The following is a 17,110-nucleotide window of genomic DNA, read 5'->3' on the forward strand; positions in this document are numbered from 1 at the left end:
AGCTGCATTTGCTGGGCTTCTGAAGCAGAGGTAGTCTTAGGGGATTGAGCCCTGAACCTGTGGAATCTGATCACTATCACCGGCTTTGACAGTGTCAGAGTTGCACTGAATTGTAGGACACCCAGCTGGCTGCTTAGCAGTGGTGTGATAGGAAACCATCCTCTCCACATACTGGAAATTGTGATCAGGACACATTAATTATACATTCTCAAAGGGTTCATTTACCTCTTGCTGAAAACTCTAGAGACCAATATAGAATAGATCACATAGGCTGAAGTTACAAAAATAATTTGTCTTCTCATCAATCATAAACATTTTTCCCCTCAAAATTGCATAATTTGAAACTCCATGCTTACCTTGGGTAGTTTCTGAATCCAAAACTTTTTAGTGGATTTTTGTTTCTTTTTGCATTTGTGGCACATATATAACTCTGTCTCATCGAGTTCTTCTAAGTCAGTAAAACTGCGAAGACAATCTAAAACCAAATTGATTTTGGCGACATTAAAACAGAAAGCCTTCTACAGAGACAGTGTGCTGTAGAAAACAGACTGAACTTTGAAGCTGGACAACTATGGCTCAAATCTCAGCTTTATTAGCTTTGTGACCTTGGAAAAGTCAGCCTTTCTTGGTTGCAAAATGGATACCAAAAAACCCCAAACAAACCCACTTTGAAGAACTGTTGTGAGGAAAATAATGTGTGAAGTTCCTGGCCATCATGTCTGACATCTGGTAGTGATCAGTTAACGACAGGTGATACGGTTATTGGGTTTAATGTTTTTAATGAAGAATTAGTCTGGATCATTTTGATAAAAATGGTTTCCTTAAATCCATGTTTGAGCAGCAACTTTCTCTCAATGTCTTACATTATAGTTGGACAAAGTCAGATCCAACATTTTCAGTCATAACTTACTTAAAAACATGGATTGCAGGAAACTACATTACTGACCTTCCTACTATACCTCCAGTGAATCCTTTGTTCCAGGCTCTACTCTGAATCCACTAGACAAACCACAGATAGTTGTTTTTTTTTCTTTTAAAGGTTTAACTGTGTAATCTGGGGTTTGGCATACTGCAGCCCCACGCCAAATCCAGCTAGTTGGTTTTGTAAATAAAGTTTTCTTGGAACACAGACACACCCACTCATTTATATATCATCTGTAGCTGCTTGTACACTTAACAGCAGAGTTAAGTAGTTGGGATGCAGAACTTCTGTGCAATAATGCCTAACATATTTACTATCTGGCCTTTTATAGGAAAAGTTTGCCAACTCCTATTGTAATCAGAAAGGTATGTATTGTTCTGTAGAGAAATAATATTCTTTTTAGAGAAGAATATGAATGCCTGTACCCAGCCCTCAGGTAAAAAAATGGATTCTCTCTAGTACTGGAGGAGCCAGACTTTATGTATATATACGGCTTCCCCTAGAGTTCTGCAGTGAACGACCTAAAAAGCCATGTGTGGGAGCCCTGCTAGGAGTTTCCTGTATCTTCCCACTCACAAACCCCGTATTTCCCCCTAGAAATAGCCATTATCCTGAATTCTGTACTGTCTTTTTGCTTCCCTCTCTAGATCACATATATGCATATATGCATCTTTAAACAATATAATGTTTGAAAAGCTGGGTAGCAAGCACAAACCTAGCTATATAAGGAAAAGGGACACTGGTCTCTGTACTCAAGAGTTTTCAGGTCATAGTCCATGCTGGCTTCCATGAGACAGTATAAGGAAGAGCCTGGGAGTGCACAGGCCAATGTGTGGAAAAGGGGACCATGCATTCTTTGTGGGATTTTTTTGAGGTATAGCTGGCACATATTATTTTCAGCTGCACAACATAATTCAATATTTGTACTGTGAAATGATCACCACAGTAAGTCTAATTAATATCCATCACCATACGTAACATAGTTTAATTTTTTTTTCCTGTGGTGAGAACTTCTGATTTCTCTTAGCAACTTTTAAACATACAATACAGTATTATTAACTGTAGTCAACATGCTCAAATTGTATCCCAATGACTTACTAACTGCAAGTTTCTACTTTTTGCTCCCCTTCACCCATTTTGCCCACCCCCCATCCCTCACCTCTGGTAACTACCAATTTCTTTTCTGTTATCTATGAGCTTGGATTTTTTGTTGTTGGTTTTTTGGTTTTTTTTGTTTTTTTTTTTTAGATTTCACATAGAAGTGAGATCATAAGGTATTTGTCTTTCTCTAACTTGTTTAACTCAGCACAATGCCCTTGAGTTCCATCCATGTTGTTGTAAATGACAAGCAAGATTTCATTCTTTATGGCTGAAATATTCCATTGTATAAATATGTTGTCTTTATCCATTCATGTAACAGTTGCTTATATATCTTGATTATTGTAAATAATGCTGCAATGAACATGGGGATCATTTATATCTTTTCAAGTTAGTATATTCATTTTCTTTGGGAAAATACCCAGAAGTGGAATTGCTGCGTCATCTGGTAGTTCTACTTTAATTTTTTGAGGAACCTCCATAGTGTTTTCCATAGTGGCTACACCAATACACATGTTGACCAGAGCGTACTCCACATCTCTGCCGACACGTTATTTCTTATATTTTTGATAACAGCCATTCTGACAGTTGTGAGGTGATACTTCATTGTGGTTTTCATCTGCATTTCTCTGATAATTAGTGACGTAGAGCGTCTTTTCATATACCTGTTGGCCATCTGTATGTTATCTTTGGAAAAATGTCTATTAGGATCTTCTGCCCATTTTTTAAATGGAACTGGTTGTTGTTTGGTTGTTGTTTTGCTATTGAATTATATGAGTTCTTTATATATTCTGGATATTAACCCCTTAGCAAATATTATTTGCAAACATTTTTTCCCATTCAGTAGGTTGCCTTCTTATCTTACTTCCTTTACTGTCCAGAAGCTTTTTGGTTTGAAGTTATTCCTCTTCTTCTAAGTAGGCTTCAAGCCCAGTGTGGAGCCCAATGCAGGGCTTGAACTCATGACCCTGAGGTGAAGACCTAAGATAAGACCGAGACTCAAATGCTTTACCATCTGAGCCACCCGGGCACCTCTGAAGTAATCCCTCTTACTTATTTTTCCTTTTGTTGCCTTTGCTTATGGAGACAGATTCAAAAAGTCACTGCCAAGACCTATGTCAAGGAACTTACCTCCTATGTTTTCTTCTAGGATCTTCATGGTTTCAGGTCCTAGGCTCCAGTCTTCAAACCATTTTGAGTTAAAAAAAGTAGTCCACTTTCACTCTTTTGCATGTGACTGTCCAGTTTTCCCAACATCGTTTATTGAAGAGACCATCCTTTCCCTTGTATATTCTTGGCTCCTTTGTTGTAAACTGACCATGTATGTATGGACTTATTTCTGGATTCTCTATTCTGTACCACTGATAAATATGTCTGTTTCTATGCCAAAACCATACTGTTTTGATCTGCTATAGTTTTGTAATTTAGTTTAAAAGCAAGGAGTGTGGGGCACCTGGGTGGCTCAGTTGGTTGAGCATATGACTCTTGGTTTCAGCTCAAGTCATGATATCATAGTTTGTGAGTTTGAGCCCCGCATCAGGCTCCATGATGGCACTGTGGAGCCTGCTTGGGATTCTCCTGCTCTCCCACTCTCTCTCTCTCAAAACAAATAACTAAACCTAAAAAAAAAAAAAAAAAAAAAAAAAAAATCAAGGAGTGTGATGCCTCCTGCCTTCTTCTTCTTTCTCAGGATTTCTTTGGCTATCTGGGGTCTTTTGTGGTTCCACACAAATCTTACGGTTATTTGTTCTACTTCTGTGAAAAATACCATTGGAATTTTTATGGGGGTTGCAGTGAATCTGGGGATTGCTTAGGGTAATATGAACACTTTAACAACATTAATTATCCCAATCCATGGGCATGGTATATCTTTCCATTTATTTGTGTCCTTTCTTTCTTCATTCTTACAGTTTTCATTGTACAGGTCTTTTACCTCAGTTAAATTTATTCTTAGGTATTCTTTCTGATGCAACTGTAAAGGGACTATTCTATCTTTTTGACAGTTCATTATTAGTGTATAAAGTGCAATAGATTTTTGCTATGATGATTTTGATGCTAAAACTTGAATATGCTTTTTGGTGGAATCTTAAGGGTTTTTCTATATATAATTCTGTGTCATCTTTGAAATAGGATGCCTTTTTTTTCCCTTGCCTAATTGCTCTGGTGAGGATTTTCAATACTATATTGAATAGAAGTGGTGAAAGTGGACATCCCTGTTTTATTCATCGCTCTGGGGAAAGGCTTGCAGCTTTCACCATTCAGTATTATGTTAGGCTGTGGGCTTGTCCTATATGGCCTTTACTATGTTGAGGAAAGTACCCTCTATACCCACTTTAAGAATTTTTATCATAAATGGACGTTGAATTTTGCCAAATGCTTTTTATGCATCTACTGAGATAACCATAGAATTGTTATCCTTCATTTTGTAATGTGTTGTATAACACTGACTGCCTTGCAGATGTTAAACCTTCCCGGCATCCCTGGAACAAATCCTACCTGATTATGGTATATGAACCTTTAGTGTACAGTTGACCCTTGAACAACACGGAGATTCAGGGCATTGATCCCCTGTGCAGCTGAAAATCCATGTATTAAAAAAAAAATCCATATATGGCTTTTGACTCCCTTAAAACCTAACTACTGATAGGCTATTGTTAACCAGAATCCTAATAACACAATTGACACGTATTTTGTATTTTATATATATTATATACTATACTCTTACAGTAAAGTAAGAAAAAGGAAAATGTTATTATAAAAAATCACAAGGAAGGGTCTCCTGGGCTTGTTAAGTGTCCAACTTTTGATTTCAGCTCAGGTCATGATCTTAGGGTTTGTGGGATCAAGCCCCATGATGGGCTCTGTGCTAACAGGAAGGAGCCTGCTTGGAATTCTCTCTCTCCCTCTCTCTGCCCCTCCCCCACTTGGACACACATGCTGGGTCTCTCAAAATAAATAAGCTTTAAAAATAATCACAGGGAAGACAAAATACGTTTATAGTACTATACTGTACTAATTGAAACAATTCGCATATAAGCGGACCTGTGTAGTTCAAACCCATGTTATTCCAGGGTCAACAGTATTGTTGAATTCACTTTTTTAATGATTTGTTGAAGATTTCTGCACCTATGTTAATCAGGAACATCAGCTTTTCTTATGGTGCCCTTGTCTTTGGTATCAAGGCCATTGTAACATGGCCTTGTAAAATGAATTTGAAAGTGTTCTCTCCTTGGGGCGACAGGGCAGCTCAATCACTTAAGCATCTGACTTTGGGTTTCAGCTCAGGTCATGATCTCATGGTTCGAATGTTCAAGCCCCACATTGGGCTCTGTGCTGAAGGCATGGAGACTGCTTAGGATTGTCTCCCTCTCTCTGCTCCTCTCCTGCTTGCTCTATTGCTCTGTCTCAAAAACAAATAAACATTAAAAAAAAGTGTTCTTTCATTTTCTATTGTTTGGAAAAGTTGGAGAAGGATTGGTATGAATTCTCTGAATGTTCAAAAGAATTCATCACTGAAGTTGTATATAGTCCCTGGCTTCTGTCTGTTGGGAGTTTCTCAATTACTGATTCAATCTCCTTACTAGTAATGTCTGTTCACATTTTCTGTTTCTTCATAGTTCAGTCTTGGTAGGTTGTGGGTTTCTAGGAATTTTTCCAGTTCTTCTAGGTTGTCCAGTGTGTGTAACTGTTCGTAATAGTCTCTTAGGATCCTTTGCATTTCTGTGGTATCAGTTGTAATGTCTCCTCTTTCCTTTCAGATTTTGAGCCCTGTCTTTGTCTCCATGACTCTGGCAAAAGGTCGGTCAATTTTATATTTTCAAAGAACCAGCTATTTCATTGATTTTTTTCTGTTGTCTAAAGTCTCATCTATTTCCACTCCAATCTCTGTTATTTCCTTCCTCCTACTAACTTGGGGCTTTGTTCTTTTTCTCATTCCTTAAAGTGTAAAGTTATTTTGTTTACTCGAGATTTTTCTTGTTTCTCAAAGTAGGTATTTATCACTATGAACTTCCCTCCTAGAACTGCTTTTGCCCTTAAGTTTTAGTATGTTTTGTTTCCAGCTTCATTTGTCATAAGGCATTTTTTAAATTTCTCTTTTAATTTCTTCTTTGACCTATTGGTTGTTCAGTAGCATGTCATTTAATCTCCAAATATTTGTGGATTTTCCAGTTTTCTTCTCATAATTGATGTCCAGTTTCATACTCCTATGGTGAGAAAAGATGTTTGATATGATTTTAATCCTCTTAAATTGATTAAGACTTCTTTTGTGGCCTAACAGATGATCTATCTTGGAGAATGTTCCATGTGCACTTGAGAAGAATGTACATCCTTTTGCTTTTGGATGAAATGTTCTGTACATATCTGTTAAGTCCATCTGGTCTAATGTGTCATTTAAGGCCAATGTTTCCTTATTGAGTCCATCTATGTTGTCCCAAATGGCAAGATCTCATTCTTTTTTATGACTAATATACATCATGTATATATATCTATCCCACGTTCTTTATCCATTCATCTACTGATGGATACTTGGGTTGCTTCTACATCTTGGCTACTGTAAATAATGCTGCAGTAAACACAGGGGTGGATATATCTTTTGGAATTAGTGTTTTCATTTTCTTTGGATAAATACCCAGCAGTGGAACTACTGGATCATATGGTATTTCTATTTTTAATTTTTTTTGAGGAATTTCCATGCTGTTTACCCCAGTAGGTTGCACCAATTTACATTCCTGCCTACAGTGCACTAGGATTCCCTTTTCTCCACATCTTTGCCAACATTTGATATTTCTTTTCTGTTTGCTACTAGCCATTCTGACAGGTATGAAGTAATACCGCATTGTGGTTTTGATTAGCATTTCCTTGATTAGTGACGTTGAGCATCTTTTCATGTCTAGCCATCTGTATGTCTTCTTTGAAAAAATGTCTATTCATCTTGATTTTTTACTTGGATTTTTTTGGTGTCAAGTTGTGTGTGTGTGTGTGTGTGTGTGTGTGTGTATGTGTATTGGCTATTAACCGCTTATGGGATTTATCATTTGCAAATATCTCCTCCCATTCAGTAGGCTGCCTTCTTGTTCTGTTGGTTCCTTTGCTGTACAGAACCTTTTTATTTTGGTGTAGTCCTATTACTATATTTTTGCTTTAGTTTCCCTTGCCTGAGGAGACCTATCCATAAATATGTTGCTAAGGGTGATGTCTAAGAGATAACTGCCTGTATTTTCTTTCAGGAGTTTTATGGTTTCAGGTCTTACATTTAGGTCTTTAATCCATTTAGAGTTTATTTTTGTGTATAGTGTAAGAAGGTGGTCCAGTTTTGCTTTTTTGCAAGTAGCTGTCCAATTTTCCCAACACTATTTATGGAAAAGACTGTCTTTTCCTCAGTGTATATTCTTGCCTCCTTTGTTGCTGATTACCTGACTATATAGTTGTGAATTTATTTCTGGGCTCTTGAGTCTGTTCCATTATCTCCAAGTCTATTTGTGCTAGTTCCACACTATTTTGATTAGTATAGCTTCGTAGTATATTTTGAAGTGTGGGATTGTGATACCTCCAGTTTTATTCTTTATCATGATGGCTTTGGCAATCTTTTGTGCTTTCATACAAATTTTAGGATTGTTCTACTTCTATAAAAAATACCAGTGGTATTTTGATAGGATTTACATTCAATCTGTAGATTGCTTTGGGTGGTATGGACATTTTAACAATACTCTTCCAACCCATGAGCATGGTATATCATTCCATTTCTTTGTATCATGTTTCATCTCTTTCATCAATGTCTTACAGTTTTCAGTGTATATATTTTTCACTTGGTTAAATTTATTCCTAGGTATGTATCTTTTTGCTGCAGGATTTTCTTTCTGCTTCTTCATTACGAGTTTTTTGGTGGAGTCTTTAGGGTTTTCTATATATGCTATCATGTCATCTACAAATAATGACAATTTTACTTCTTCCTTACCAATTTGAATGCCTTTTCTTTTTCTTGTCCAACTGCTACAGTTAGGACTTCAAGTACTATACTGAATAAAAATGGTGAGTGGATATCCTTGTCCTGTTCATGATATTAGAGAAAAGGTACTCACTTTTTCACTATTGAGTACTATGTTAGCTGTGGGTTTGTATATGTGACCTTTATTATGTTGAGGTAAATTCCCTCTAAACCTACTTAGTTGAAAGTTTTTATCATGAATGGATGTTGTATTTTGTTAAATGCGTTTTCTGCATCTTTTGAGATAATCATATGGTTTTTGTCCTTTCTCTTGTTAATGTGATCTGTCACACTGATTGACTTGCGAGTAGTAAACCACCCTTGCATCCCTGGAATAAATCCTACTTAATTATGGTGAGTGTTTTTTTTTTTTTAATGTATTGTTGAATTTGGTTTGCTACTACTTTATTATTTTTGGTTCTATGTTCATCAGAGATACTGGCCTATAGTTGGTGTTTTGTTTTTGTTTTTTGTATCTTTGTTTTTGTATCTTTGTCTGGTTTTGTTATCAGGTTAATGCTGGCCTTGTAGAATGATTTTGGAAGTTTTCCTCCCTATTCTATTTTTGGGGATAGTTTGAGAAAAACAGGTATTAACTCTTCTTTAAATGCTTGATAGAATTCATATGTTAAGTCATCTAGTCATGGACTTGTGTTAGTTTTTCTTTTTAATTGTTGATTCAATTATATTACTAGTAATTGATCTGTTCAAATTTTCTATTTCTTCCTGGTTCAGTTTTGAAAGATTGTAAGTTTCCAGGAATTTACCCCTTTCTTCTAGGTTTTTCAATTTGTTGCATGTAACTTTGCATAATATTCTCTTATATCCTTTGTATTTGTTGTGTCTCCTTCATTTCTGATTTTATTTACTGGGAGTCCTCTCTTCTTCTTCATATGTCTGGCTAAAGGTTTATCAATTACCTTTTCAAAGAACCTGCTCTTAGTTTGAGCGATCTACTCTTTTTTTTTATTTCCTTCGTTCTAGTTTTGGGCTTCATTTATTCTTTTCGGGCTCCTTTAGGTGTAAGTTAGGTTGAGAATTTTGTTTCTTGAGGTATGCCTCATCACTATTACCTTCCCTCTTAAAGCTGCTTTTGCTATGTCCTGAAGATTTTGGACCTTAATGTCATTTTCACTTGTGTCTATGTATTTTTTTTATTTCTGCTTTGATTTCTTCACTGACCCAATGATTGTTTAGTAGTATGTTGTTTCTCCATCTGTTCTGTGTTTTTTCAAGATTTTTTTTTGTAATGAATTTGTAGTTTCATTATGTTTGGAAAAGATACTTAATAAGATTTTAATATACTTGTTTTGTGGCCTACCATCATCTATCCTGGAGAATGTTCCATGTGCACTTGAAAATAATGCGTATTTTACTGGTTTTTGAGTATAATGCTCTGAATATACCTGTTAGGCCAATCTGGTCCAATGTATCATTCAAAAGCATTGTTTCTTTATTGATTTGCTGTCTAGATAACCTATCCATTCATTGATGTAAGTAGGGTATTAAAGTCCCCTGATATTACTATTGTCAATTACTCCCTTTAGGTCTGTTAATATTTGCTTTATGTGTTGAGATGCTATTTGGGGCACACAGATATTTACAATTGTATTTTCACGTAGGATCGATCCCTTTATGTAGTCCCCTTCTTTGTCTCATGCTACAGTCTTTGTTTTAAAGTCTATTTTGTCTGATATAACTGTGGCTACCTCGGGTGTGTGTGTGTGTGTGTGTGTGTGTGTGTGTGTGTGTTGTGTTTTGTTTGCTTCTGTTTGCATGGTATATGTGTTTGCATTCCTTCAGTTTCAGTCTGTATGTTTCTTTAGGTCTGAAGTGAGTCTCTTGGAAGCATACAGTTGGATTTTTTAAAATCCACTTCATCACCCTATATCTTTTGATTGGAGCATTTAGTCCATTTACATTTAAAGTAAACATCATTCTTTGAACTGTTTTCTGGTTGTTTTGTAGTTTTTCTGTTCCTTTCTTGTTCTCTTGCTCTCTTCCCTGGTAGTTTGATGGCTTTATTTAGTGTTATGCTTGGATTCCTTTATTTTTTGTGTATCTGTATCTACTGTAGGTTTTTTATTTATGGTAACACTTGGGTTCATATATAACATCTTATGTGTTTAGCAGTCTATATTAAGTTGATGGTCCCTTAAGTTCTAAAAGGACTACATTTTTACTCCCCCTCCATATTATGTACATGATAGATTTTGCATCTTTTTTTATTGATCCCTAGACTGATTTTTGTAGATATAATCTATTTTGCTACTTTTGTGTGTTAACTCCATTAAGTGATTAATCTACTACATTTACTATATATTTGTTTTTACCTGTGAAATTTTTTCCATTTGTAATTTCCTTTTAGTTATGGCTTCTTCTTTCCACTTAAAAAATTCCTTAAACATTTCTTAAAAGTCTTGTTTCATGGTAATGAATTCCTTTAACTTTTGTCTGGGAAACTCTTTATCTCTCCTCCTATTATGAATGACTACCTTGCTGGATTGAGTATTCTTGGTTTGCAGGGTTCTTTCCTTTCAGTACTTTGAATACATCTTGTCATTTCCTTCTGCCCTAGAGTAAGTTTTCTGCTTCCTTCTCTCTTTGCTCCCTCTGAGATCTCTATAAAGTGAATGTCACTATGCTTGATGATGTCACTGAGGTCCCTTAACCTATTCTCATTTTTTTTTTCTTTTTTCTTCCCCATTTAGATTGGTTGCTTTTGATTACCCTCTCTTCCAGATGATTATATTCTTTTGAATCCTCTAATCTGCTGTTGATGGCCTCTAATGTATTTTTTATTTCAGTTATTGAATTCTTTACCTCTGACTGGTTTTTATATTTTTAAGTTCTGAGTTCATCCACTCTTAAGTCCAGTGAGTATATTTATGCCACTACTTTCAATTCTTTATCAGGCATATTGCCTATTACCATTTCATTTAGCTGTGATTTTGTCTTGCTCTTTCATTTGGGACGTATTCCTCTCTCTACTCATGTTTTATAACTCTGTGTTTTTGCTTCTATGTATTAGGTAGGTCAGCTACATCTCCTGGTCTTTAAAGTGGTGGCCTTGTGTAGGAGAGAACACCCCCCTCAGGTCACCAAAACCAGGTCCTCCAGGGGTGCCCTTTGTGTGGGTTACATGTGACCTACTATTGTGGGTAAGCCGCATATGCCTTCAGCACCGGGAGCTGCAATGACCTACTTTGCCTGCTGTGGGTATGCTGCACAGTTTGGTCCCATGCCCTTTATATGCCTCAGGCCACCTTGGTTGGGCTCGTTGTTGGGTGAAGTCCACATTCAGCCTAGCTGCTTGCAATTAGCCTCTGTGCCACAGCTACAGGGGCACAGAAGACCAGGTTTTGCTCCATTGCTTTTGAAAGGCTTAAACTTAAAGGGTGACCTAAGTAAGTGGTCCCATAACTGATTTATGCATAACTGATATATGATAAACCAAAATACAACAGAAGACAGAAAAGGCTCATTAAACAATTCATTAGTAAGCCATACAAGCTGAATCTGGTTTTTCAAACATTCGGTTTTTAAAATGGTAGCCCCAACTGTCTCTCAAAGCCATCTTGTGTTCTCACACCTCTTTCTTGCTACAAGCTCAACAGCCCACACCTGCTGCTATACCCCTCAGACATTGAGGCAGCTTTATTGTCACAGCTGCATCAGAAAGTCAGAAGACTGTCGTGTCCGTGGGCAGCCTCTAGTTTTAATAAAGAAGGAACATTATAAACCCTCGTTGGATTAGTAAAGAACTACCCACATAGTCCTCTCCATATGGGTTTTAAAAGCTTCTTTTTAGCTCTCCTTAAAACTAATGCCTATTTGTAATGGCTTCTATGGGTTAAAACAGTAACAATCCACAATAATTCTAAATTTCCAACTGCTGCCTTTTTATAAAACAGCTTTTATATCAGTTTTTAAATAAAAATTCTCTTAACCATGGTACTGCTGGACAGAATTATAAGGGTCACTTATTTTCCCCTTTGTATTCTTTTGAATCTTTGCTAAATTCTACAATGAATATACACACTTTTCTTAATGTCCTTCAACTTTTATTATTGAAACATACATGCATACAGTCATTATTTCTCAAAGAAAAAGACTGCTTAGGCACAGCCTACCCCTGACATTCACAGATTTGATGCCTGCCGTTTTAATATATCTGGAAAGTCTGAATGACCCTGAAATGACTACAGTTTACTATTTTGCAGCAGCATGAATACAAATTTCACTTCTCAAAGCTTGTATGTGGAAGTGAATCACATGGCCAGTGAACAGTCTACTAGCTACCCAGCATTCACATCTCAGCAAAGCTTTGTTCTCTACTTACCTTCACACCTCCCATCTGAGGAAGCTGCTTAAACTTTTTTCATTTGTACATTACTGCATTTCATGAGCAAAAAAAAATATATGCCATGGTGGTTTTTGAAACTCCTAAGATTCTCAAAGGTTTCAGGGCATATATTTCACAAGTGTCAGTCTTCCACATTATTTAAACTGTTAAATACATCCCTATGGAGAGCAGGGAATAAAACTGATTTGTTGACGTTATTAGATCCCCTTTATGCACTATATAAATTTAATTTAGCAAAACAGTAATTGGGAAGTATGTTTAAATTAATCCACATTTTTTTTTTACTCCCCCAAAGCAAATATATAATTATGAAGGTGACAGAATAGGTTAAAAAAAATCCAAACAACATAAAAGAGCATGAAAAAGGAAGTCCTAGTTCACTTTCTTCTGGAATGCCTGTCCCTAAGAAATCACTGTGAACAGATGGATATGCTGCTCAAGAATTTTAATGCACATCTGAATGTTTTTTATTTTATACAAATGGAATCATTCTATAAACATACTTCCATAGATAGTATTCCATAGTACTCTGTGGCTATCTTTCTGTGGCCTGGCTACTGATCAACTTTACATCTTTCTTAATTACTACATAGCATTATTTATTAAATTCACAATTTATTAAACTAGAGGGCACATAAAACTGTTTCTGATCGCTGCAATAACAAAGAATGCTTCAAGGACATCTTTTTACAGGTTTCATTGTCCACATTCACAAGTAAAATTACTTTTTAAGGAAATGCTCACTGAAAGTGATCACTGTCCTCCCAAACCAGCAATTTACATTGACCCCAATGAGAGTGTCCACTCTCCAAAACCTTTACTAACAATGAATATTACCTATCTTTGTCATTTTGAACAATTCTGCTTTATGTGCACTTTCTTGAATATGTGAGACAATGCATTTTCATATGTTAAATCAACTGTTTGCAATTCTCTTCCTATTCGTATACTTTACTCAAGTACTCTTTCTCACAGGTCATCTCCTTTTCCACTTTGTTTATGGTGTCTTTCACCATTACGCAGTTAAATTTATGAATATTTTCCTTTATGGATTCTGGCCTTGGTGAAAGCTCTCCCTTACAACAAGATCCAAAAAAAAGCTTGCCTATAGAGTTCTGTGGTTTTATTTTTCATATTAAATTTTTAAAGTTTTTTTATTATTTATTTTGAGAGAGAGACCAGGGGAGGGGCAGAGAGAGGGAGAGAAAGAAGGCCCAAGCATGCTTCGCGGTGTCAGTACAGAGCCGAATGGATTCAAACTCAACCATGAAATCATGACCTGAACTGAAATCATGTGTTGGACACTTAACCAACAGAGCCACCCAGGTGCCCCTCATACTAAATCTTGAAACCTTGTATTAATTTGAGAAAACACAGGAATTAGGGATGAAATTAATGTTTTAATTTTCATTTTCACTCACACTATTGACTAAATTCTTTTCTGCACTGATTTGAAATTTTTTCTTTGCGGGGCACCTGGGTGGCTCAGTCAGTTGAGCAGTCGACTTCGGCTCAGTTCGTGATCTCACGGTCCGTGGGTTCGAGCCCCGCATCAGGCTCTGTGCTGACAGCTCAGCTCAGAGCCTGGAGCCTGTTTCAGAATCTGTGTCTCCCTCTCTCTGACCCTCCCCCGTTCATGCTCTGTCTCTCTCTGTCTCAAAAATAAATAAACGTTAAAAAATTAAAAAAAAATTTTTTTCTTCGCTATATAAATTCCCATATATAAGCATTTCTGCACTAGTACCTGCTAAATTAGTACATCTAGGACATTTTCTACCTCATCTCTAACCTGTTTCCTCATCTTCACTTAAAAAACTTTTTAAGCACCTCTTAAGAATTTTTCTGCTTACAGGAGAACTTTTGAGCAAATTAGAATAAACTTAGGGAATAATTTGGGGGATAACTGACATCTCTACCATTTCATATTGGGTCTTCCCATCCAAGAATAGGACATGGCTCTGTTTATTAAGACTTTTAATCTGTTTTTGTATAAAGTTTTATAATGTTCTTCATCTAGGTCTTAAATATTTTTCAAAAAAGATTTTACTGCTACTGTGAATAGGATCTTGTGCTATGTATAGTAAAGCAATTGGTTTTTTGCCTACTTTTTAAATATTTATTTTGAGAGAGCACAAACTCATTCTTGAGTGGGGGAATGGGAGAGAGAGAATCCCAAATAGTCTCTGTGCCTGACATGGGCGGAGCTCAATCTCCATTATCTGAATCGTGAGAACATGATTTGAGCCGAAATCCAACTGAAATACCCAGGGACCCCTTGCCTATTTATTATTTGGCTGCCTTATTAAACTTTTTAGCTCCATGCTTAGAACTTATCAAAATAATACCTGTTTTTTAAAAAATTGACAGTTTTAGAAAAACAAGTCTCCTACCCAGGACTGCTCTTCAGGGATAGCTATTAAACATTCTCTCATAATTTCCAACTAATTTTCTTGAAATGTTCGCAGCGTCTAACCAGTTCATCTGCAAATGTTGACAATTTGGTCTTTCTTCATCCTTATTTTTATTTTCCTTGTCTAATGCCTTGTACCTCAGTGGCAGGACTCCTGGCTGCTTCCACACTGTAATGGAAAATCCTTATTGCTTCACTGTTAACTATGAAGATCACTGACAGCTTTTGATAATCTCCATCAAATTAACATTTTTATTCCTAGCTTACTAAGAGTCAGTAAAAGGTTTTTTTCCTTCTTTAATCAGCGATGTATTTGGAATTGTATCAAAACCTATTTGGGCGTTTTTATCTTCCCCCATTAAATTATATTTTCCAATATTTCATCTGCAGGGGCGTAAGGCAGCTGGCCAGAGCAGGCTGCCCCAAGATAGGCCACTTTGAATTTTTTTTTTTTTTTTGAGAGCACAAGTGGAGGGGAAGGGCAGAGAGGGAGGGAGAGAATCTTAAGCAGGCTCCACACTCAGTGCAGAGTCCAACATGGGGCTTGATCCCATGACCCTGGGATCATGACCTGAGCCAAAATCAAGAGTCTGACACAACCGACTGAGCCACCCAGGTGCCCCAATTTTTTTTTTTTTTTATTTTTAAGATGGGCCGCTTTAACATGAACATTATTTTGAGTTAAAGCAAACAAAACCCAGCAGGTTCAGCAGGCTCGGGAAAAGCTCTTTACCTCCCCCTCAACTGCCAGCTCACCAGGAAGAGATTCCTCTTTAAGAAACTTAGGTGCCTACATAACAGGACAATCTTTGTTTTACTAACATCTCTTCTCCCCTTTGATCCTCAGACCCCCACCCCTCTCCTTAGCTTGTGAAAGCCTCATGTTGGTCCTCAGGATTTCAAGTCTGTGTGGATTCCCTGTACATACCTAAATTTGATTTTACCCAGTTAATCTATCTTGAGTCACTTTGGTTCTTTGCCCAGAGAGAAGGACCTTGAAGGGCAGAGGAAACTCTTCTTCAACAGCTGACATAGTCAGTAGGATACTTTTAACTCACCAGACACCACTGCAATGGAGATCCTTGGGACATCTGACATACACCCGGCAGAAGGTAAGATTTCTTACCCTGTCAACCTCCCAAAATCTCTATCTGCAGAGTCCAGTACACCAAGAGTGGTGAGAGCCCTCCTTTCTCTTGCTAAGTTAAATTAGCAGTAGAAAATATTGGTGGAACCTAGTTCCTTAGGCTAAGCAACTCTGGTTGAATTTGGTAGAGTCCTCTTTTGGTTACTGATCCATTTCCTCCAAAAAAAAGTTGTTGGGATTTTCTGTTTGTGTTTTAAGTCATTTGTCATATGAACTTTGAATATGCACATAAGGTAAAGACTGTTGCTAAGGGACATCTTGGAAGCTAAAGCCCCAAAACTGGTGGGCACAGATCAAGCACTTAAAAGCTATTAGAGTGCTGTCTCAAGAAGACTCTTGTGATAGGTAAGTTGATCACAGAACAGATTAGATTGACACTAGGTTTACCCACTAGCCTCAAACAAACTTCCTTGCAACAAGGTACATTGCAATACAACACACAGTCCCCAAACCTACAGCACATCCCTTCTAGGTATTCATGTGGCTCCAAGAAACCCAAGGTTTAGCCAAAGCTGTTAACATGTATAGAAGATATTTTTTCTTTCATCTCATTCTATATCCTAAAAGGGTAGCCTCATGGCCAGTGGAATAGACTGGGCTTGGACTCTCCCTCTGGCCAAGGCAGCTCTCAGGGGTGTTTGTCATGGGAGGTCCCACACCCTTATAATCTTTGTCATCTTGGGCACCTGGGTGGCTCAGTCGTTAAGCATCTGACTTTGGCTCAGGTTATGATCTCACAGTTCATGACTTTGAGTCGTGCTTCGGGTAAGCTCCTGCTCTGCTTTGGGTGAGCCACACTTCTCTCTCTCTGCCCCTCCTGGGATTCTCTCTCTCTCTCAAAAAAAAAAAAAAAAAGTGATTGTCATCTCAGTCACCATTGCCTGTTCATGCTGGCAAGTCCCAGTCCATCAGCACCTGCCCAGTGTCACAGATTAGCAGGCTGTGACTGGAGGAATCTTGTGTTTTCCTGGGAGACCAGAGAACCTGTTTTTACCATCCTTACCACACTGTGAAATGAATGTCTTTGCTTTCTTAGACTAATTTTGGGAGCAGATTTTTAGATCATGGGGGGTGTATCATCTATGCCCTTTTTGGATGCTTCTTGCTTCTTTGGTTCAGCCATTAAAAGGTTAATTGGAGTCACTGTTAATAGATCCTACTCATAGATGGTCTTTAAATTG

General features: G+C 37.2%; 1 protein-coding gene and 1 long non-coding RNA gene across 7 annotated transcripts in view; one reads left to right on the plus strand and one right to left on the minus strand.

Annotated features, from left to right (window-relative positions):
- LOC145715559 (uncharacterized) overlaps nucleotides 1–17,110 on the plus strand; it is a 43,164-nt gene that overhangs the window by 20,074 nt on the left and 5,980 nt on the right. The window contains exon 2 of the long non-coding RNA XR_014137800.1: nucleotides 15,767–15,894. This is a non-coding gene — a long non-coding RNA (uncharacterized LOC145715559). The remainder of the gene's footprint in view (nucleotides 1–15,766; nucleotides 15,895–17,110) is intronic.
- The window catches only part of USP3 (ubiquitin specific peptidase 3), a 106,179-nt gene that overhangs the window by 7,187 nt on the left and 81,882 nt on the right, over nucleotides 1–17,110 (minus strand). For all 6 annotated transcript variants that reach the window (XM_078448718.2, XM_078448717.2, XM_078448720.2 and 3 more), the window contains one exon: nucleotides 357–475. In XM_078448718.2, the coding sequence (XP_078304844.1) occupies nucleotides 357–475 (119 nt within the window). The remainder of the gene's footprint in view (nucleotides 1–356; nucleotides 476–17,110) is intronic.

This window comes from Panthera onca, chromosome B3, assembly GCF_046562875.1.
Source record: "Panthera onca isolate mPanOnc1 chromosome B3, mPanOnc1 haplotype 2, whole genome shotgun sequence".
Taxonomy (NCBI): Eukaryota; Metazoa; Chordata; class Mammalia; order Carnivora; family Felidae; genus Panthera; species Panthera onca.